The sequence below is a fragment of the Coenobita brevimanus genome, chromosome 98 (assembly GCF_032717465.1).
Source record: "Coenobita brevimanus isolate Jiangsu-jjx chromosome 98, ASM3271746v2, whole genome shotgun sequence".
Taxonomy (NCBI): Eukaryota; Metazoa; Arthropoda; class Malacostraca; order Decapoda; family Coenobitidae; genus Coenobita; species Coenobita brevimanus.
Window position 1 is genome coordinate 12,469,725 of NC_137051.1, and position 24,812 is coordinate 12,494,536.

The 24,812-nt window shown below is 40.3% G+C and overlaps 1 protein-coding gene across 2 annotated transcripts in view; it reads right to left on the bottom strand.

The window, feature by feature from the left end:
- LOC145414265 (uncharacterized) overlaps positions 1–24,812 on the bottom strand; it is a 356,239-nt gene that overhangs the window by 270,797 nt on the left and 60,630 nt on the right. For both annotated transcript variants that reach the window (XM_080283866.1, XM_080283865.1), the window contains exons 4-7: positions 19,466–19,634; positions 13,935–14,048; positions 9,877–10,125; positions 2,438–2,557 (exon numbers count right to left, since the gene is read on the bottom strand). In XM_080283866.1, the coding sequence (XP_080139992.1) occupies positions 2,438–2,557; positions 9,877–10,125; positions 13,935–14,048; positions 19,466–19,634 (652 nt within the window). The remainder of the gene's footprint in view (positions 1–2,437; positions 2,558–9,876; positions 10,126–13,934; positions 14,049–19,465; positions 19,635–24,812) is intronic.

Below are 24,812 nucleotides of genomic sequence, written 5' to 3' on the forward strand. Positions count from 1 at the left end.
TTTAAAGGCTGATCAACGTTTTGGAAGGTTTGTATTTTTTCCCCAGTTCAAAGATGACTCTCTTTGATATGATGCGTCCAGGAAAAGTAACCAACATTCCGTGAGAGTGAAGCACAAGTGATGGATTATTAGGCCAACTTGTTACCCAGACCGTAAATCCTGTCAATACATCTGTATGTGCAAAAATCCTGCGCAAAAGTCGAGTGAAGCATCCGACACTGAAGGACGTATTCTAGGTGGCTTCCTTTGCAGCTCAACATAGAGCTTACACCTTAACATTATCTTGTTAAGATAATTCATTTTGCATTAATATCGACATTGCCTGCGCCATCAATATAATAAGATGATACTGAGGAGTAATGAAAAGAGTAACTCGGTGAAGAAGGGGCGTTAAGAAATCTTCAAAGCCACCGAGCCTGAGTTGCTGGAAGGGCTGAGAAGGGTGATGCATCGTTTGGGTTCTGCGCAGAGTTCATACACATACAGGTCTACTGATAGGCCTTCACTGGGTACCTATACATTCACCATCTATAGTTCCTGCTTGCCCATACCCAGCTATAAGATTGCAGGTTCGCAGTAAACCGTAAATGAACTAAATGAACTCGCAAGATCGCACTCGTTTTCGGGAAGTAAACAGAGAGCAAACGAAGCAGTTTCAAACCTCTGTGCACGCATCTGGTTACCGGCAGGAGGAACTTTTCAGTGCGAGTGTACAGTGCTACCAACGATATATTTTTCTTCCATTTTTTTTTTTTTTTTTAACATGGAAAGGTGGAGCAACAACATATTTTACACAATTTTCTACCAAGACAGAGAAGGTCAGATCCATTAACCTGTAATACCCAAGGGGAAAAAAGGTTACCTGAGCTACGCATCCCCTCAAAAAATAAAAAAAAGCAATAAAAATAAAATAAAAAATAATTTCAAGAACCCTAACCTCTGCTCTAAATTTGCATAAAAATGACTGATCAAAAATTACATGAAACTATTAGTTTCTGTAAAACTAGGATGAAAAATATTCATGTTCTTCATAAAAAAGAACACTTACATCAAAATCTGTCATCAGGCACTCTGCACATTAACCTCTTCAGTACGACAGGCCTTTCCTAAGAAGAATGTCTAATTATTTAGAACAAATAAAATGTAGACGTCTTCACAGTGAAATCGGCATATGGAAATTATTTTTACCATAGTACGGGAGATAATTTCCGAGACAAGTTGAGTCGTCTGGTGACAGAGAAGATGAATTAAAAAAAAAAATTGTACTAAAGAGGTTATCTCGTACAGATGGAAATGGCGGAACACACAATTCAGCTTCAGTACTTCCTTTTCACTTCCTTTTCTTCCTTAGTAGGCGTCTCAAGAGCCTCCAGAGAGCCCCAATACCTAGGTACTTCTTGGCGAACCTCCGCAGCAGAGCCAGTACTTTCCTGACCAGCCGCCACCTGAGTAATGCAGCACCCAGGGGTCTCAGCTTCCCCAGGTGCCTAGTCAGCAGTTCCTTGTGTTTCACGATCAGGGCTATGATCTTTAACCTGAGGGCCCATTTACCTAGGGACTTGAGCTTTGCCAGGAGGTACAGCAGGAAGCGGAGTTGATAGAGTAGGTGGAGCAACTTTCTGTACTGCCACATCCACCTGCCCACCCCTCGCCACGTGGGCTTTTTGAACAAGGCTAAATCTCTAGCTAGGGCTGGGCACAGGTAGTGGAGAGGGCCGGGGTAGGTGGAGGAAGTGGTTGTGGCTAGCTGACCTACCTGACATGGGCAAATCTGGGAGAGTAGCAGTGAATGGGACCACAAGAAATGCCTTGGGCTTAAGCCAGAATAACCTGTACATTTACTATAAATCCCAAAACTTGAGCCAGAATGACCTGAATCTAGGGCTAAACGTCCTGTAACTACGCCACAATACCCTGAACCTAAATCTGAACTTACACCAAAATGTCCTGAATCTAAGCTGTGACTAAATGGGTGAAAACATGAACCTTCTCCTGATACCAGTTTGCTAACTTCATAAGGACATGACGCTAGTCCAACTACGAAACTGCAAAGGGGTAAACTAGTGCTCCAATTATTTCCCTCTTCTAATAAGGAACTCTGTAGGACTTTATCTGAGGAGGTCGTGAAGCAAACAGACGAGGTGACATAATGCTGCCCTGCTGCAGAACAGTAAATTCTGTGTAATAACCTGCTAGAATTACAAACATTCAGATTATACAGGGGTGCAACAGGGAGAAAACAGAAAAGGACCTGGCTAATGATGGGTGCTACAGAGAATGAACTGTGAGAAATTGAAGGGAAGGAGCAAGAGGAAGAGGAGAAGGGACGAGAGGAGAAGGAGGAGAAGGAAGAGGAAAACATGGAAGAACCGGAGATGCTGCTAGAAGAGAAGGCGGTGGTGAAGGAGAGGTCTCGTGCGACTGGAGACATTTTTACCTGGAGGAATAAGTACTCGAAGGCCATGGAGTCTTTTCTGAGGAGGTCGTAGGCATCCCTGGGCACGAAGGTGACGCGATAAAGGCAGCGGAGATGTTGAGCGCCGGGACGAGCTGCGATCTGCCGACAAAGTAAATGAATAAATAAAGAGTAATGATGAGTAGACGTATATTTAATGAGAAACATAGTAAACGAATAATACTAAACTAATATACCACATATGCAGTCAACATAAAAACAAAGGACTGATATCTTTAGAAAAAAAATAATCATCCAGGGTGGTTCATGTAATTTATGATGCTCATTTTCCACTCCGGCGAGCGATTTCTCGTGTGTTTTGAGACGGCTCAGTCAAAGTCTGTCCCTCGTTATTTATTGATCTCCTACCCCTACTGCCACACGCTTGTCTTCATCAGCAGATTGAGCTGACCCCGTAACACACAAGATGCCGGAAAGTGAATTTCGAGTACAGCGCTATTTTCGGACTACCCTGTATAAGTATCGGTAAATAATGAATGAACACAGTAGGTGATGCGGGAAATTACAATGTCCATATTCTTATAGTACGTGAAAAATTATGGAAGAATAAATTAGACATCAACAAATAACACTAAAGCAAAATATACACGTTTACAAAGCGTAGAAGTTTCGCCTTTGACCTTTCCAGCCGTAGTGGAGATGACTAACAGCGATGGACACTGGAAAGGAAGGCACCAAATGTGAGACATCTGACTGACCAAAATGACACCACAAAAACGATGACTACCGCAATTTAAAAAAATCCAGGGAGCTTGCATAATTACACATGATGCAAATGCTGAGAATCTGAAATATTTTAATATGGGTAGTTATTATTTGAGAGGTAGGCTAAGTACTTTATTCTGTTACATACACAAAAAGAGAGAGAGAGAGAGAGAGAGAGAGAAAGGAAAATGGGTAACTCAAACAGGACCATACGGCAACGGCTCATCCTTTATTACTCCTTTAGGGCACACGAAGGGCGTAGGGGAGCCAGAGGGTAGGCCGCCACAGCCCACATCACTTAAGCCACTGGAGGCCACACACGATTCTGGCAGTGATTTATAGAAGGATACACCTTTAGCCACCCCTTGAATTCATACTGTGTTGTATTAGTGCACAGCTTCCTACGTCTACCAGTGTAGTACAATGGCTCCTTTAAGACACGCATACATCAAAGCACAACGAAACAGTCCGTCCTTACATACGAAAGTTGTCAACCAAATGTACCCCCAAAACCCTTCTTGGTTCTGAATCCAGGCCTCAGTCTCGTTGAGTTAGGAAATTTTCAACACCATTTCCTCAACGATAAATTTGACTCACACGGTAAATATCCCCGTGTTTGTTACGGCTGCAGATTATGTCGATAATTCGATAATAAAAAATAGATAGGGATAAAGCAGAAAAGATTACTGAGGTGTATTATGCGGAAATAAACTGCTAAGGAAAAGGTGTTACGAGACCTCCTCACGCGAACTGAACTATGGATCTGGCAAAAAATATCCCCCCGAACACATCTCAACCCAGCTAATAGGCAGAGGTGCGTAAAACTCCACTAGGGCATCGCAAAAGGGCTATCAAGGCGAGGAGATGAGACACTTCCAGAAGAAAGTTTAATCTGTGCAATCTGAAAGGGGCAGGAAGAAAGAGAAGGGGGATGGGGGGAGATCGTATGTGTGATCTGCAACTTTTTTTCTTTACTTTTTTTTTTTTCAGATCTTGCAACTCTGGCGGTGGCTTGTTTGAAAGATTTTGTTGTTCTCGTCGTTGTCGTTTGTGGACTAAAGAAGGATGAAAAAAATATGGAAAGGAAATTATAGGAAAAAGAAAACGAAGAATGAGACAATTATGATGACTAGAAAAATAAAGGAAAATGAGGAAAAAAAAGAAAGTAAGGAAATAGAGGAAAAAGGAAAAGGATAAAGAAGGGCAACGAAGAAGGAAGAAAAGAAGGATGGGACAATGAAGGAGAAAGGAATGAAGAAAGAGTGGGATGGAAATGAATGGAGGAGAAAAAGGACGATGGAACGGAAGGGGAAGGAAGGTAAATAAAGGACCTTGTGTGGGAAAGGAACCGAGTAGAGAGAGACAGTAAATAAAAGACAGGCAGTGGAGGACAATGAAAAAAAAAAAGCGGGAAAACGAATGCTATACAGAAAAAAAAAAACTATGAAATTAACCCGCTCACCCCGATGAAATACTCCCGAGAGGATTTATATAATTTAGAAGAACTTGTATGACGACTATAATTAACTGAATAAAACCGTGCATGAATAGTAGGAATAAAATATGAGATGTAGTAAGATTGAAGGGAGGTTTCTTAAAGGAATAATTAGGGACAAAGTAAAAGAAAAATCTAGACAAAAACGGAATAAAGAGGGTAAAAAGCTTTGGGGAGAAATTGCACGTGAAAGTTGGAGATTAACAGTAATAAAAGGAAACGACCGAGAACGAGGGAAAACTAAGGGAGAAGAAACGTCAAGAGAGGTAAAGATAAAAGGAAATGGGTAATAAAATGAAAAAAAAAAAAAAAAAGTTATGCTGCGAAAAAAAATATGGTGAAAATTTTTGGAAGGGCAAAGAATATGAAAAAAGGAAAAAGTGTGCATAAGGAGGGGTGGCATAAGGGAAAAGTCGAGTTACATTACCAGCTATGAAGAAAAGTATAAAAGGAAAATTTGCGGAAAAGAAAAATATGCAAAAATGGAAAGAAATCTATGCAAGGAAAAAGGTACCAAAATGAGGAAATGGAATTGCACAAGTAAGGGAAAAGTAAAGTTAGGCCATAAAAACAATAAATAATGGGAAATGAGAAAGGAAAGGAAAGTAATGCAATAAAAATGAAAAACAGAGAAAGAGAAAAAAAAAAGAAGGAAAAAGTAGGGAAGTAAAGGAAGAAAGTGAAGATCGTAAAATCTGCAGAAAAATAAAGCCAGTAAGGATAATGGGATAAAGCAGGTGAAGACGAAGAAAAAGGTATTCCAATAAAGTAAGCGTAAATGGAGGAGAAAATGGTTAATCTCCTTACTCTCAGAAATCTCCCTTGAGCTCTTTGTCTCTATTTCTGACTCTGTCTGTCTCTCTCTCTCTCTCTCTCTCTCTCTCTCTCTCTCTCTCTCTCTCTCTCTCTCTCTCGTGTCTGGCAACCACTTTCTCTGTTTCCTACTCCCCCTTTCCCCTATTCAACCCTATCAATCCAAGAAGTCTCCCGTAACGTAAATAGAATTATCTGAGGATACTGAAAATTGAAAAAAGTAAGTAAATAAATAATAATATGAACCAATCATGTTCGAAGTGGAATTTACAGAAGAAGAACGTAACTCCTGAAGCCAGTCTACCATTACCAAGCTAAATACTGTCGCTTGAGGTACGGAAGTCAGAATATATAGTGAAGTAAAGGTCACCCTCCCAGAGAAAGTTAGAATATACTTCGTTATAAATATTCTTTGTTTCTATTCTTCCTGGTACCTCTCTTTTTCTTGGTATGTTCTGCTTAAACCTCTCCATTTATTCATTATTTTATTTTTCGTACCCATTCTCTCAGGCTCTCTGTACCGTATGTCATATTTCTGTCTCCGCTTACACCTTACCAGTTACTTTTCAGTTTTTTCTTTAATTGTCTTGCTTTTATTTCTTTACCACTTTTTATTGTCTGGTATTCTCTTTCAGCCACTAATTCCCTCTCTCATCTCCTCATTCATATCCTACACCTTCATTTCATTTCTTCCCTTCATCCTCCCTACCCTCTTTCTTCATCTGCCATGTCTCTCCATCTACTGTATGTCTCATTTCTTACAGTTCTCTCTTCCCCTTCCCTTTCCCTCCTCACCCTCTCCCTTCCGATATCGTTTACACTATTTACTCTCCTTTATTTCCATCTTCTTTCTCTCTACTCGTTTCCTTTACCTTCATTCTTTCATTCTCCCTGCTGCTTCACTTTTTTCCTCCTCTCCCTCTCCTCTCCTCTAATTCCTTCTCTCCTCAGTAATTCCCTTTTCTCTGAGTTTCTCTAGTTTCTTTCCTCCCTCCCTCTCTCCATCTTACCTCCCTCTTTCCCTCCCTAACTCATCCTCTCTATTTTCATTTTCCATCTCCCTCCACTTTTCTAAACTGTCTCCAACTCATCTTTTCTCTTCCCTCAACTTTCTTCCATTTTCTCTCCTTCGCTTTCCTTCCTCTTTTTCCCATCAGTCCTACCATATACCTCTTTCTTCGCCTCATCCTTCCCCCTCTTCATCTATTCTTTCTTGTCAACCATCTCCCTGTCTTCTCCATCTCCTTTTTCTCCTTCCCTCCTCGCGAGTTCCTTCCATACCTTTTCTCTCTGCCCTTTTCTCTTTCCTCCTGTTTTTCCTGTTTATCTTTCATTCTCTCCTCTCCTCTACTTCTTTCCCTCTTCCTCTTCCTCCCATCACACCCTTTCCTTCTCCTGCTTTCTTTTATTTGCTTTTCTTCTTCCATATCGCCTCTCTTCCCTTTCTCTTCTATTTCCCTTCACTTCCATCCCCGCTTCTCCTTTCTCTTTTCTCTCCACTTCTTTCTCCCTTCTATCGTTCTCTCTTCCCCTCCACTTTAGCTCCACCTTCTCTCCACCATCCCTCTTCCCTTCCATTTCCCCTCTGCCTCTCCTTCTCCCTCTCCTCTCCCTCCATACTTCTCTTGCCCTCCACTTTCCATACTCCATCTTCCCATCTCCTTCCCACTGCATCCCCTCTACCTTCACTCTCCATTCCCGAACTCCGGTCTCCTTCCTCATCTGTTCTCTCACTACCTTTACCTCCATCCCCTTCTCCCTTTGTCTTTCCTTCCTCCTCCCTTCTCCCTCCATCTTTGTCTCCAGCCCTTTCTCCCCTCCTCTTGCCTTCTTCCTTTCTTCTCCTCTCCCTTCCTTTCCTCCATTCTCTTCCCCCTTCCACTTTCCTTCCTCCTCCACCTCCAGCCCTCCCCAGGTGGTCCCCAGGGTGGAGGTGGCCTGGGTTATTCATCAGGCTCTTGACATGCACTGCTCACCACAAATTTCTCACCTCACCTACCCTTTCCATTTACCTGCCTTCTCTTAACCTTTATTACTTTATTTCCATTCAGCTATTTTCCTCACCCTGCCTTTTCTGTTTATCTGATTTTTCTTTCCTTTTATTTTTGGATTTTCTTGCCAATATGCCCTTCCCCTTGTCTTGTCGTTCTCGCTTTATTTACCCTTACTTTCTCTTCCCCTTAGCCTTCCTTTATCCTTCCTTTATTCTTCCCATTTTCTCTTTTTACTCGCTTCCTCTGGTCTTATCTATTTCACATCCTATTCTCTTCTTTTCTCTTCTCTCTACCGCTCTTTTTCCTCCATTTACCCTCTCTGCCTTTGCTTCTCCTTTTCCCGTCATTTAACTTTTTCTCATTTTTACCTTCTTTTTCTGCCCTCACTCCCTCTTTTCCTTACCCTAAGCATCCAACCCCCGACATGCAGTGCACCACAAATTTCTCACCCTTCCCACACGAGCCGCTCACTTGGTTTCTATTCTTTCCCATCCCTTGTCCATCCACCATTCTTCCTCTTTCCTTCTCATGATGTTCCCCTTTCCTTCCCTTCTAAGCTTCTTCGTTTCCTGTCTCCCCTTTTCATCTCTCTATCCTTCTTTTCTCGTCCGCCGCCTTTCTTTCTTTTTTTCCCCTCTTCCGTTCCTTCATTTACTTTCTCCTTCCTTCAGCTTTGTTTGTTATCTCATTTTCTACTTGCATGCCCATTCTCCCTTTCCCCTCTCCTCTAGTACTCTCTCTTCTCTCATTTACTCTCTCTTCTCTCTTCTAACCCACCCTCTTTACTCTTTCTCCTCCATTACCTCTGCCTCGGGTCTGAGATATTGTCATTTTACTCCCTTGTTTATGTTCTCATTGTACCTCTAAATGCGTTCCCTTTATTACTGTTCATAAAACTTACTCCTAATTCTCTCTCTCTCTCTCTCTCTCTCTCTCTCTCTCTCTCTCTCTCTCTCTCTCTCTTCACATATCATCAATACCTCCATTCTTACTATTTACAGTATATTTCTCTCATTCCCAGTACCTCCCTTTCTTCTTTCGTAAAATTCTCTCCAGTTCTCTTCTATATTTTCTCACTCGTCTCTCCCACATTTTCCTCCTTCCTCTCCCATCCTTCTCCCAAATTCCTCCCCCACTGTTTCCAGTCTGGGTTTACACGTCAAAATGAACCAACATATTCCGCCTCGAACCTTAACTCTACTCTCAGTGTTGGACCCCATCTGTGAAATATTTCTCTCTCTCTCTCTCTCTCTCTCTCTCTCTCTCTCTCTCTCTCTCTCTCTCTCTCTCTCTCTCTCTCGTAAAATATTTGTTTTTCTCTTCCTTCACTTGTGTACACTCTCCTCCTTATTTCCTTCTGTATTTTCCTACACTCCCTTCATCAACTCCTTCACTAAAAAGGTCTCCTATGATTTATCTATCTATAGATCCATCACTATAAATCTATATCTGCATCTTTATCTACACCTATCTATCTATCTATCTACCTGTCTATATAATTTGGGTTGAGAGAAAACAGTCATCCTCCTTGGAAGAGGTTATTGGAGGTTGTGTCTAACTTGAGCTGAAGACAATTGTTTGACAGCGACAAGACTGGGATAATTCTGACGTCATCGTATTAAAGGGGCTAGCCTCCTTGCGGCCTCCTTCATTCCCTCCTTGCCTCCCACCTCTCACTTATTCTGCTTGACACACACACACACACACACACACACACACACACGCACACAGAGAGAGAGAGAGAGAGAGACAGACAGACAGACAGATACTGTTACCTTTCTCTAACCTCTGGACAAATGTGATTTTTCTCGACTGCGCGCAAATGGTCTGGTATAAGCCAACATAAGATTCACAGCGTACAGGGAGTAGAGAAGGTGTTGCTCGATGTTAAGTTTTTACTCTTTTTTTTTTTTTAACACATGAATTCTCTAAGTCGAACAAAATCACACAATGTTTGCCTAAATATAATAAAAGGAAGAACCGCAGCTAAAGAGGTTATTTATCCCATCACGTGTCGTTAATCAGGTTATCCGTTTACATACCACTTTTGTTTATCCTGTCTCCACCCATTATATTTGCTTCATTTGCTCATTCACCCATTACTCTGCTTAATTTGGAAATTCACCCATCGCTTGTACAATTTACCCGTTCACTCACCTCTTTTCTTGAACTCACCTACCCATTTACTCATCATGACTGCTTGTTTATGTATCAACCCAACCCACGCTATTCCCTGTACGCTACACACCCTGACCAGAGTCTTCTTTGTGTTTCTCCTGAGACTCTTGACGTATTCCCATCCAATTTCCCATTAACTTTACTTATCTTCATAGAACTCACCCTAAACTGTCTATCTGCCTATCAATTCAGTTCATCTTATCCACTTTACTCACCCTGGTCAGCGTCTCCTTAGGGTCCAGGAGAGTCAGCTTGTTCCTCCTGAGACTCTTGACGTGCTCCACCACCAGTGAGAAGTGCTCGGGACACTTTATGCCCAGCTTCTGGTGCAGGGAGTCCAGAACGTCGCCCACCGTCGTGCTGGAGTCATACTTGAAGGACTTGGTCTGGCCGTTCTCGAGGAAGACTTTGAGGACGTTCGGCATGAAGGGGGTGGTGGACTCGCTCGCGTTGAAATTGGACGGCTGTAGGGAAGACAAGAGGATAGCGTTACAGCTGGTTTGTCTTCATGTGACGGAACTGAGTCACTTCCTCAACATGAAGGCTACTGTAAGTTGTAGTTGTATGAAATTCTATAAGCCTTACCTATGAGGTAGGAATAAGTCTCCATGTTTACGGGTCAAACATACCTTCCATTAGGTTGGATGAAAAGGGTTAGGGATCTTCGTCAGGTCAGAGCAAACATGCTGTTTGTTGGTTAGGACTGAGGTGTGAGAGATGGAAATGTGAGAATGTATGTGAATAAACGGCTTAGATTTATGCCCACTGACCGGACGAGGGCCATTTAGGCAATAAGTCTTTCCTTAATTTCAGCCCTCTTAAATTTTACCGACAACAGTCGAATATACATCTAAGGGAAAAAACAAGCATTATCATACAGTCTGACCGGCATTGGTGGGCTCGAGGGAACACAAAAAGGGTGAGATATGATGGAGTTGTGGTAATGTGGAAAATGAAGTTGTACTGTTAATCTGGAAAGCTGAAGGGAACAGAGGGAGAAGGTTAGGTCTTCGGGAGTGTGGGAAATTATGCAGCAAGTGTGGGATCTTAACGGCTGGAGGAGAGACAAGGTCAAGGCTAAGATGGACCTGTGGTAAGTGGGACGGGGAAGTTAAGTATTAATTGTACTGTCTGGGGTAAAGTGTTCGCCTACTGATTCACTGCGTCTGTTTCACTGTTACTGCATATTCGTCGCCATCCCCCCTGACGCATCATATATAAAAGAATCATCTTGAGAAGAGAAACAGAGGCTTACCAAGTTTTTATCAGCTTAGGAATACTAGTTACAAAGACAGAAGTAGAAGTGATAAAATATTATGTGAACTTTCGACTCTAATTCTAGAGGGAACATAGAGTAGGCGATGTTATAGTAAGAGCTGCGTCGGGATCTACCTATGCTATTTACTTTAACTTAGCATAAAACTGTCACCGATCCATCCTGAACGCTAAGTGGTAATAAGAGTTAAGCACTAAAATATGATGCTAGTCACAAAGAACTTTTATGTAAATGATGTTACATGAAATAAGGTGCTGAAGGACGAAAATCTGGGTCAAGTCAAGGTGAATGAATTATGAATGTGAAGCGTCAAGTAATGCCACGCTCGATGGATAATTATTTAAGTCTGGAAATGATTCTTTATTGTAGTTATTTATAGTAAGATTCAGTGTGTAAATTTACTGTAGGAATTTACTACAGGCTGTTTCCGTACCTGTGTACCCGCACTGTTTAGAAATACATGCATAAACGAACGAAGAAACAGTGTTTTCAATTAATCAGTACATCAGACAAAATAACAGTTCAATCAATGGCTAGGTGCACTGCCTTAAGCGACTGATTCCCAGTTGGGGACTAATGGTGTATATCTAATTACAGGAAACAAAGGTATACATTTATAAACCGTAAACAATTAAAATGATATGAATTACACCACCAGGACAGAGCAGGATGATCTGCCTACAGTACATACATTTTCACTTGTGCTCCCCTCTTTCCTACTTTCTTATATTTCTGTTTCGCACTGTCCCTTTAATGTCAGACCCTAGAAAATACAGATCTACTAAAAGAAAAATACAGCTGATAAACATTAATTCACGACGTTTCAGTATATCAAAACTGGAGATCAATACATTCACCGTACCACATTTTCTCTTTGATGCCAGCATTCGAATCGCCTGAACCCCCCTTGGGTCTTAGGCTGCCACTCCACTACCTTCACTTACGTAACAGTGGACAAAATGGGGGAAGGGAAACACAGATCGGCTTGAGTTTTGAAGGGTCCGATCCGTTATATAAACAAAGATATCAGCTTCATCATTTTTGGCCCATAAAATTATAGAAATAAAGAAATGAGGCCCAATCCTCTGCATTTTTGAACATTTGATAATTAAATACCTGAAACTACCATGTGTAGTCTCAAACGCTAAATCAATAAAGAACTCAAACTATCACCTGAAGTCTGGAAAAAAAAAAAAAAAAAAACTCATGCTGTATCTTGTGTCTCCCTCTCTCAGGTTCTTTGTCGCTTGGAACTGCCACTTTAGCCACAGCGTCTCTCCTACTACCTGAATCCCTGGAGGCTGAATGACAAGGGCGTGTGTGTGTGTCGGCCAGGCTGGGTGGTGTGGCAGAGAAGCAGCAACCCTCGTCAGTACCAATCACAAGAAATGGTTGTTTTGTTATTCTCTGTGCCACTCACTTTTACTCCGGGTATCTGTTTATCGGTCTCTCTCTCTCTCTCTCTCTCTCTCTCTCTCTCTCTCTCTCTCTCTCTCTGTGTGTGTGTGTGTGTGTGTGTGTGTGTGTGTGTGTGTGTGTGTGTGTGTGTGTGTGTGTGTGTGTGTGTGTGTGTGTGTGTGTGTGTGTGTGCGCGTGTGCGTGCGCTCCGTCTATTCGCTGGGATTTCTCTCAGCTGAACGGAATCTTCTAGTGACAGCCTACAAAAATTACCCAAGTGCACCAACCGCAGTCTTAATAAAATGCTACTGGACATAACTATCAGGCTTATTCTGTATGTTTATTAGCACATGAGCGTTTGTGATAATTTGATTTTCATACAGAGACGAGAAGTTACACACACACACACACACACACACACACACACACACACACACATATGCACTCAGTACAAACACATACACAGCGCATGCAAAAACAGAGAAACAAAACTTCACATTCAGCATGGAATTTACGACCAAATAAAACAAACAAAGCAAATAATACCGTACAATGTTACGGTAATAATATATTTATATATCAATGTCAGAATAACGAAAAATATGAAGAGCAGACACAGGCTATTATTTCCCGGTATGGAGATTACACGCCCACGATACTGGAATTCTCAGTACGACACAACTCCCCGTATTATCGAGGGATCAACAACGATATACGGCTTGGTATGTTGTCCTTGTTATAGTCCGTTCATTACACTGCTGAGGATTTAACAACGGCTTTTATTCATTTATTTATCTGTTTTTAATTCCTGTTTCATCCCGATACTTTTGTTCAATTTTGGAGAGATTTAACACTGCAGGGGTAGATATAGCCATTTTTGTTCATGGGTGAGGTCTACCCTAAGCTGGACAAACTCGTTTTGTGGTGGTAAAGAAATCTTAATGGGTTTAAAACACTGAACGCCTTCCTTAGAACGCGTGGTATGCACTGGCTGATCAATGGTATGACAACTGTTAACCCCTCCATAGTGGTGACAGTTTATTTTAGTTTATTCACACTATCCCCAGACGACATACTTCGGTTCAGGAAAAACATCTTGTCTGAAGAGGTTAATGAAGACCACTTCTAATCACTCTAGTTTTAAAAAATCTCCCTGAAACTGCAGATATTTGTCTGAAGACTGTCAAAAAAGAGTCCCCAGGCTGATGAGGTCAATAAAACTGTGTGTGATATGATAAGAAACAGAATTACAAAGCAAACTTTATACCTTAACGGACATCTTATAGTTAGGAATTACTATACTAATATAGTGACATTGTTGATCAAAGTAATGTACAACTGTGTTTCTGTACCTTTATACTATATGTTTCTGTATATAATGTGGTATATTTGGATGACTCTGTAGTCGATTGTGTGTGTTGTTTATATTTCTCATGATGTGATGTGCATAGTAAATTACCGAGGACGAGGCGTTAAGAAATCTCCAAGGCTTGCCAGAAGTACAGCCTCAGAATTCACAAACTAACAAGCATCCCTGCCAGAAGCTAAGAAACAGACTCCTAGTGGTCTAGTGGGTTAAGACGCTCTCCCTGTACTCACAGAACACGAGGGTGATCCGTTGATGTCGACACTCTCAGCGAAGCGCACTCGGGACGGGTTGGAGCGCAGACGCTGCTTTTTGGCCGCACTCAGCAGGGCAGACTTGCGGGCAGACTAGAGGAAAAAGGGATCATTTTAGACACTGATCTTATCAGTGTAATAGCAGTGAATGAAAAGATGAGCAGATTTTAAGAAGTTTAGAGTTAAAAAGGTTATACTCAAGAAGAGGAAGGATTACATATAAGAAAGTCGGATTTAAGAAGAGGAAGAAGGTTTAAAGATATGAATATGGCTAGATTTATGAAAAAAGAGAACTATTAAAGAAGAGGGATAGACTGAAGACGAGGAAGAAGGGTTCAGTATAAAGTAAAAAAGAGCAGATGATGATGGATTAAACTGAGTGGAGGAAAAACGAGGGATGGATGTAAGAAAAGGAATAAGGGGAAGCGCTAGACTTAAGAAAAAGAAGAAGAAAGGTTACAGTGAGGTGAATCAAAGAAGATTAGATTTAAGAAAGGTAAGGTTTAGAAGAAGGATTAGCGTGGGTTAGCTTTAATATGAACAATTAGATTTAAGACGAGAGGAAAGCTTGATGGGTTTAATGAGGAGACAGATTTTGGTTTAGGTTAAAAGGAAGGGTACATTTAAGAAGAAGAATTTTCCTTTAACACTGTCAATTACATGAGGGTCATTAAGACAAACAATCATATAACACAACAGTACAATGCAGGTGCTGGGTTAACTAAGCCTAGTAGAACTGGGAAAGTTAAAGAGTTAGAGAAGTAACATTAGACTAACTGAATTACCCATCTTTTCCCACCAGTGCCTGATTTTCTGTCTCCTAAGTGGTAGCTACTGTTAACTCCCTTGTGTGTACTCTTAACTTTTAACTTATATGTATGAAAACCGCCTCAGGCTCCTATGACTCATCCTGCTGAATACAGTCGTTTAGTAAGGATAAATTACTGAAGATGACAGGACTGTGAGCGTTAGTCTAATTTTGGCCGTATTAACACTTAAGCTCCTATGACCCAACTGTAACCTAACGTAATCACCTGGTCTAGCAAAGAACAAAATCAACTGAAGAAGGCAGGACCATATGAAGGTTAAAGGAAAATGTACCTTAATCTCTCCCTGCACGGCCATTAGTCTTTTTACCAACTTTTTTATTTTTTTTTAACTAAAGAAATATCGCTCGTAGTGAAGGGAATAAAAACACTCTTCCTAATCTCCCTCACTTTGATGGTATTTCAGTCTTTACTTTTACGATCACCAAAAATTTTTAATTATGGAGGGAGTAATTTCGCAGTGAACTGTTTGGATTTTACCGCTTAGGAAATTTGCATGTTCACACGGCAGAACCTGTTAAATAAACAAAACAATGAATGCCAAAAAAGGAATCTAAATATTCTAAGAGAACGATGGACACATAACCGTCATGTTCTGGGAGATATCTAAGTACTTTCCTTGTTATTCACTGTGTTAACACCTTACAACTCATAAGGAAAGCACCAAAACACTCAGTCTACTACATACATTTGTCAATTTTTCAAGTCTTACTTTTGGTTACTTGGATCTGGTAACATGGTTATGTAACACTGGAGACCTATCAACGAATCCTTGGCTCTCCCGACCTCTAAGCAAAACTCCATACTTAACTTTATTCTAACTTTCGCCCAAATTTTTGCGACTTACTTCATAGAAGGAAACTTCTCACGGAGTAAATTGTTAAACAGCATTACGTACTTGTCTACACTTTTAAGCTCTGCCTGCCTCGGAACAGAATAATGCATTACTTCTGAACACTGGCCAATTCTTTTACATTTTCGTGTCCTTTTCTCCATCATATTGTTTCATGCTTATACATAAACTAAGTTAAATCTATAGCTACTATGGACTTAACCATATATATATATATATATATATATATATATATATATATATATATATATATATATATATATATATATATATATATATATATATATATATTACACCACACTGAAATATGCAAACTAACAGACGACAGAGGTGACCAGGAAGGAAAATAACAGCCTGGTAACATTTTCCACAAGCTACTGCTTACGTAAATTTGCTCTTTTGAGTTCTCTGCTGTCGAACATTATTTAACATTACACCTTGACACTGACCGACCTCCCGAACGACCTCTCCGTGACCTCCACTGTTTACCTGACCTCGCTCTCGCTTGTAATGATCTCGTTCTCTCAGTTATGGCCGTCGTTAGGCCCGGCTTGTTCTCCTGCTGTAATTTCCTGACTCCCTGGGCGTAACTTTTCCATCTCACTCTTTTTTCGAATTTCTTTTCCTTTTACGTTTCCTTTTCACACCTTTTTGTAACTGATTTCCTTTGGTCACTTATAGATTTTTGTGTTTCATCGTTTCTTCTGCTTCCCCTCTGGTTTTGAGCTTCTGGATTGTTGTCATAATTTTTTACTAAAATTTACCTCGCTCTCTCTCTCTCTCTCTCTCTCTCTCTCTCTCTCTTTCTCTCTCTCACACACACACACACACACACACCTACGCACAAAATATTTCTGAATTATTTTGGCATCATTAATATTGTTCATACACCGAGAAAAAAAAACCGCTAACTAAAATTGAATTATCTGTATACATTTTTTCACTGTATTCGTTCCGTAGTTCTTCCACTGACAGTATTCCAGTTATATTTTTCAAGTGTCTGTATTTCTCCATTTTCCTTCATTATCCCTTTACTTCTATATTTCTCCCAAACTCTGTATTCCTCCCTTTTTTTTCCTACTCACCCCATTCACCTTTTTTTCTCTCGGTCTCTATTTTTTTTTTCCTATCGCTATATTCCTCACATATTTCTCGCATTTTACTTCTGTCATTGTATTTCTCGTATTTCTCTGCCTTTCACACTAACCGCCCCGTTTTTCTTCTTTTTCCATACGTTTTACCACTATCTTTGTATACTGAGGCTCCCAGGCGATGTTTTCTCAGCTTAAGAGAGAAGCTCAGTGCTGAAGGGGCTCATGAAGGCTACAAGTACATCTAACTCCTTCAGTAAAAAAAAAAAAAAAAAAAAAAAAAAAAAAAAATATCTAAGCTCAATAAAAACACCTGAAGGTATCAAGAATAAAATGAACCAGACCTCATCAGAGTGAAGGAGTTAAGGTGTAGTAAACAAAATAAATCGCCGATGACGAGGTGCCACGAAATCTAAGCTATTGTTCATACAGTTTTGTCGGTCGGATACAGCTGACAGAACTGTTCCCTCTCACAACCTGAAATACTAAGTCGTGGTTACATTAATATTCAATGAATCTTTGCAGTGAGGTAGGAATGAGTCTCCTTAGTTACCAGTCAAGTCCTCTCTCCAATGTGACTACTCTTGACAATTAATTGTGCTGAAAGAATTAGGGATTTTTGTTAGATTAAAACAAACATGCTACTGTACTCCCGTGGCAGGGTTGGAAAAATCGCTGATTTGAAAAATATGTAAAGAAATCGATTTTTTCAAGGTTAAAATACAATGTTTATTATTTAAATGATTTGTTTTTTCACTTTTTTCAAAACATTTTCTTGTACTAAATCTCTGCCACTGTGAAGTGAAACCACATCTTGGTATCAGACATTTATTACCCAATAATAGCTAAACAACTTCAGAAGACCTGATGCATTAAAGGCTTTCCTAACAGGAGCGCTTGATTCCTTAATATCAAAAGTAGAACTGAATACTTCTTGGTACGGGGGAGATTACTCATGCTGCTGCATCACTGTGTGTGTCAGATATTGAAGAAAGTTGCCGACTTGTCTTTTATATTTTGTCAAAGTTGGATCATAATCGCTGGACTGAATCAGGTTACTGCGTATCCAAAGAAGAACTAAGCTCATATGTCAACACTGAACATAATCACATTTATTGTTATCAACAAAAGAGCCTTCTTTCCTGTATCTAACTTTTGAATATTTGCCTTGTAACAGAAGGCAGTGTTTCACTGGTGTCTAACTTGAAACAGTATCAGTACAAGAAGAGTATAGGACATGCAGACTTGATGCATCTGTACTATACACATCAATCACATTCTCTTATCTTCTCCCTTTTTACTGTATTTATATTAAAATAAAATCCATTTTGATTTAACTCACGAGTTTTTCACTGATTTAAATCAATTTAAATCACATGACATAAATAATCTGATTTAAATCAAAACAACCCTGTCCCCTGGTCTATTTATATTTCTTCCATTATTTCCAAGCTTCTGTCACTTTCCTCCCTCACCTCGTTGTATTTTCATCCATGTCTCCCCATAGATCTTTCCTACCCTTGCTCTAGCAACCTAATTCCCGTTTTTCAACTATTTTTACCTTGTTATCCTCACAATCCCGTATTTCTCACACTTTCAGTCTTCTCGTTACCCATAGCTAAAATTAGGGACCTGAACGGGATATCGCCAGGTGCTTGTCGAATTTTGGGTCAATGAGTACCTTCCTTGTAAATTACCTGCTAAGCCTACATTTCTCGAGGTACCGTGTTTCCTAATCACAGTTCTCACCATATTATTCCAGCTATCCATAATTTTTCCTACACTTCATCCACTTACACATAAATTACTAACCGTATTCCTCACACTACTCTTAACACTTCATTATGTTCCTCGTATCACCAGTACACCTTACAGTATTTCTCCCACCATCTATAATTTTTACCGTACCTTTCCTTTTTTTTTTTTTTTTTTAATGTATTCATCTGCATTTTTTATTCCTATCTTCCTTCTCCCACTACATATAAATTTCGTACCGTATTTCTCCCATAACAACTCTTTATTTTGCTGCTCCCACAGTCAAAATAGTTCTTACAGTATTTCTTTCACTTTACGTAAAACTCTCTCTCTCTCTCTCTCTCTCTCTCTCTCTCTCTCTCTCTCTCTCTCTCTCTCTCTCTCTCTCTCTCTCTCTCATATTTTTAACGCTACCCTTACAATTCTTACCATTTTCTACTTGTCTTTACTCCCATGCTTTTTCCTTCTTTCTTCTAATTCTACTTTATACATCTGCACCATACATAAGTAAAGCCTTCCACAGTCCCTCCCTACTGTCCTTGTCAAACGCTTTTTCAAAATTCATAAATGCCATAAATACCTTCTAGTCTTTGTAATGTGTTTACTCCGCAGTGTGTTTTAATGTAAATGTTTGCCTCATATATACCCTGCCATTCCTAAAATTACTCTTTTCATCATTCATCAGACATTATGATCTCTTCCTGACCATCCCTTTTTTTTCCCTTCTTTCACATACGTCATCTCTTCATAAAGAAAATAAAAGCAACAAAAAAGGATGACATTATTTAAGGGTGGCTGATTTACGGAATGATGTACCTTGTTTCAGAAGGAAAAAGATTCAATATAAAGTGAGAGAAAAAAAAAAATGACAGGGAAGGATAAAAATAGCGAACAAAAAGGGAAAGAAAGTGAAATTGAAATAAGGGAAGATGGGAGGGGGGAGGGTACAAGAGAGAAATTAACACAACTAAAAATCCTACTCACATTATCCAAGGGCGGCTGTGTGACGGTAAGCTGCACCTTCTCCTTGCATGACCTCACCAGCTGAATGACGTGGTCTCGGGGCGCCTTTTTCACGTCCTCACCGTTGATCATCAGAATCTGGTCGCCCGGCAGCAGCTTGTTCTCGCTTGGACCCCCGTCGGTTACGAATCTGTTGGCAGACATAAGGGAGAGTTATTCAGGTGGTGGGGGTGAGAGCAGGGTGTATAGGAAGAGAGGGGACAGTAAAAAGGGATGATGATAGAAGGTTGAAATGTGGAGCGGAGTACAGGAGAGTGGGAAAATGATAGCTGAGAGTGGGGACGGGGAGAGAGATAAAACGAATAAGAGGGGGTAAAAAATTATGAAGGAATGGGAAGGTGACACGAAGAAAAGGGAGAAAGCGAAGGTGACAAAGGGATATGGAATGATAAGAGAGGGGAGAAAGGATGAGATGCACATACGAGAGGATGAGGAGAGTGAATGAGACAATGGAGATGGATGGGTTGGGGGAAAGGAGAGGAAGAACTGGATGTGGGAAGAGAGATTGGAGGGATGTGTAAAAATGACAGATGGAGAGAAAGGGTGAGATGTAGAGAGGATTATGGAGAGGGTAGGAAGGGGTGTAACTGGGTGTGTTTGAGTGAGGGTGGGGAAATGTAAGAAAGGAAGCAAAGGAGTGGCGGTGAATGAGCGAGGTGCAGGAATGTAGAGGTTGTAGGGATGTAGGAAAAGAGGAATAAGGGAGATAGCAGGAAAGAGGGGGGAAGATGAGGAGACAAGTGGGCAGAAGGAAGGGTGTGGGAAAATGTGGAAAATGGAAGAGGGGAAGATGACAGGGGAGTCTGGGAAGAGGAGAGAGGAGGAGCAGTGAAAGAGGGGGATGATGGTGGGAAAAGGGTAAGATGATGAGACGGGATATGGGTGAGCTGAGCGGGAGAGGAAGAAGGAATAGAAATGACGAATATAGAATGAAGTGGAGAATGTGAGAGAGGTTGAGAGGAGGGAGATGGTACTGAGAAGGATGGATGAGATTGAGGACAGAGAAGAGAGAGGATGATGGAAGGGAGGATGAACTGACAGAGCGGTAGAAAAAGAATGAAGATAAATGAGGATGGCAGAAATGAAATGGACGGGAAAAATAGGGCGGACGGAAAAAAAAGTAGTAGGAAATCAGAAAAAGAAAAAAAAAATAAAGAGGCAATGCGAGAGGATGAACAAAAATGCAAACAAATATGGCAAAACGCAAAATTATAAAACCATATATTCTAGTTCATTAATTTTCTTTCTGCTCAGATAAATCCACAGGTTGAAATAACAGCAGAAATGTTAACTGCATTTTGTAACGAGGACGTCCATTTACCTCGAAACTGACTGGGATAAAAATGAAAGAAAAAACAAAAAAGAAATGGAAGGAGGGAAGACGGAAGGTTGTTTGAAAACTATTAGAAGCAGTTTAGCGTTCGTTATCAGGGTGTCGATAGCTTCCCTCTTAATTGTGGCACGAATCTGGGAATAGAAAATGGAGAGAGAGAGAGAGAGAGAGAGAGGAGAAAAACGGATGAAACGAAAGAGAAGACAAGGGAAGGATATTGGGATGAAACAAAGAGAGAGAGAGAGAGAGAGAGAGAGAGAAATCAGCGAGAGTGACGGAAAGAAATATAAACTCTAGTGAATTAGGTCTGTACATACTTTCAGCAACTCGGGCGAGGGGAAGTGAGAGTGAGAGGAGAGAGAGTGTTGAGTGTGTTGAGGTGAGAAAGGAGACGCGATGAAGAAACTTTTCCTTTTAGTAAATTAAAGTCGTTCTTCTGATCCTCACTAGTCCGGAGAGAGAAAGAGAGAGAGAGAGTACATAGACATTACGGCCCCATCGAAGCGACCTTATCCTAATATTTACGGTAATACACCCTGGTCGCAGAAGAAAACGCTGGTGCAAAAAGGTTTCCTCTACATTCTCAAAAACCTCCTGTAATGAACCGTACTGGAAATAAAAAGTGAAAAGAAGCACCATACATGACTGCTGAGATTGGAGGAAATTTTATAGGACTGATAGAATGCAGTGTTAAAATGATGAAGGTGACTTTCCTCTTCATAAGATCCAAGTGTAAGCATGACATACACTTTTCTGATTAAAAAAAAAAAATCTAGCAGAGAGAGAGAGATCGGTAAGAAATAAAACACTAAAAGAAAATTGCAGTGAACCGTGATGAAAGGAGGCAACTTCACTTCCCGTCTAATTTCGGGAGCTTAAAGTAAGACGTGGAACGAGAAGGAGTGACTCTGGGTGAGTTTATGAAAAGCTGTGGTTTGGGTGAGGTGACCTGGGAAAAAAAATGGAGTTTGGGAAAAGACGAATTAAATTATACGAGAATATGATATGCTTAAAATATCTGGAGAGAGAGAGAGAGAGAGAGAGAGAGAGAGAGAGAGAGAGAGAGAGAGAGAGAGACCATCAAAAACATCAATAATCTTTACCCACACGCACCTAAAAAAAAAAAAAAAAAATCCGTTAAATAAACCACCTGAAAACGCTACAAAGATCGATCAGTCGTGTTTGGTGTTCTAAATATCAAAGGCTGGAGGGCGGTGGCTGGTGGAGGGTTTTAGGTCGGTGTATTAGGCATTCTAGGTCTCGTTAGCCCTTAATTTAGTCCCTATTGACAGCTTCATTTGTAACGGAGGGGAGAGGGAGGAAGATGAAGGAAGAGGAGAGAGGAGGCGGGGAGTTCACGAGGTTGAAAGAAGGTGATAGGAAGGGGAAGAGCAGTAAGAGAGAGGTAGAAGGAAGCAGAGGAGTGGTGGAAAAAGGGTGAGCAGGGTAGGAGGGGAAGGATAGAACGTTTGGTTGATGGAGAAAATATGAGAACTGAAAGGAAAGAAAGGCAAAAAAGAGAGATAGCGGGAAGAATAGGATTATCACGTAATCATGAATAGCACAGACGTGTGCAGAATGAAATATATGAATGAGAAGCCAAAGCAAAAACCTCCGTAGATAAAATATTCTCATTCGATTTATCAAAAGCTAGCGAAAAGGGATAAAAGAAGGAAAAGCGGGAACGGGAGAGAGAGAGAGAGAGAGAGAGAGAGAGAGAGAGAGAGAGAGAGGTGGGGGGGGAGGAAGGAGGGGGAAAAACTGAAAGAGAGCTAAGTAGAATGAAATGGAGTGAATACAAGGAAGATACGTGTACAGTGGCGGAAAAAAGATTCTTCGTAAAAAGAAGACAAGAGGAATTTATGCATGAAGGAGGAAGAAGGGTCAGAACAGAATTCAGATGAAATGGGATACAATGAGAGGATGTAAGACAGGAGAAAAAGGAAATGATGGACTGGAGAAAAAGAAGTGATGAATGAGAGAGAGAGAGAGAGAGAGAGAGAGAGAGAGAGAGAGAGAGAGATTGATTATATGGATTTATGCAGATTGGAGACTGGGGAGAGTAAGTGAGATGGAAGTAGAGAAGGGGGGAAAATGGATGAACGAGCAAGCTAATGGAATATGAATGGGGAACTGAGGGTGAATGAGTGAACGAAGAGATGAATGAATGAGTGGAGAGTTGAATGTATTATAAATCGGTTTGATTGAATGTATATGTTAGAATAATGGAAGGTTGAGATGAATGAACGTGGGTAAGTGAATAGAGGGGAAAAAAATAAGTTCTAGGCAAGTGAATAAATGTGAATGAGTGAATAGATGATTATAAAGAGGAGAGTGTGCATTAATGACTGAAAATAGACATGAATGAATCGACGTACAGATCTGTAGTCGTACGTATGAAAGAGTGAATGATACAGATGAATGTGTACGAGTAAGTATGATTATGTGAATGACGTAGCAAATTGTATAAGGTATTAAAGAATGAATGAAAAGATGAATGCGTGCATGAATAAGTGAATGTACAGAAAGACGTACTTGAATTTATGTGAGAAAGCAAGTGAATGACGTAGCTTAGGGCAAATGAATTTTTGAATTCGGAATGTGGATAGGTGAATATTTATAAAAATGTATTAGTTGGATGAACAAGTATGACAGTTAACATATGGAGATCAGTATAATACGCAGATAGAAGAGATGAGGTATGAATGAATGCCGGGGTGAATAATTGCGTGGATAAGTGAATGTATGGATAGACGGAAGCTAGTAGTATAGTGAAAACAAGAAAGAGCTCAGAGAGCTCATACCTCCGCCAATGTCATTGTCATTAAAAAGGATCCAGATCCATGGATATAGGATCCGGATCCGCCCCAAAATTTAATAAATTATTTTCTTGGTTCATGGCCCACCTTTCCATAAATTTCATTGAAATTCGTAGAGAACTTTTTGGAGATACTGTGCGGGATACTCCGGATCTGGATCCGGATTCGCCCCCAAATTTAATAATTTCTTCTTGGGCCCACGGCCTACCCTTCCACTACATTGCATCAAAATCCGTTCATAACTTTTAGAGTAATCCTGCAGACAGACATCAAACAAACGCAGGCAAAAACATAACCTTGGTGGAGGTAATCAATATTGCATGAATAAACTAACAATGTAGTTAAAATAATAAGGCCTGATGAATAAATGAAGGGTTCATCAGATAAGGTGAACGAATGACATAACTGGCGAATAATAAGTAATTAAAATGAATGAAAACTAATAACTAAGTACCAAAGCAGTTATTTAAAAAAATTATAAAGATTGAGAGGATTTAGTTCAGAAACATTCATGATAGGAACTTCGGTAACGAAAGAATAAGTAAATAAAACAAACACATATACACACGTTTGGGTATAAGCACACACACACACACACACACACACACACACACACACACACACACACACACACACACACACACACGGAGATATTCCTATGACCAGTAAAATCGTCTGGCGTAAGAGTAATGTGTCACCACAAATATTATGATAAAAATGTATAGGCAATGTGAATAAATATACATGACGGTCTTCAGTCTTATTTTATAAAGATAAGGTTGACGACAACGCCGTAATCAGCGGTCAATGTGTAAAAATTTTAGAATATAATTTAGTTCATAGATTCAGAAAAAGTGTGCGTTATGTTAGGTGGTCGTTTGCCCTTACATATGCTGACCTACGAATGGCCAGCGTCGGGCCCTACTCCTCGAGGTGAGTAATATGGGAATGGCCTTTTTCTTTTCTTTTTTTTAATAAATGATATGTATTTTATTCTTGCTACCAAACAAATTTACTCAGGGTCGGAGAAACCCCTTGTAATGAAGAGGCAGAGGAACACTATATTTCTGTAGTTCGAAATATCTTCCCTGGTTTCAGTAAAACTGTCTGAAGGCTTAAAATCGTAACCCATCACCTTTTTATTCGCTTAAGAACG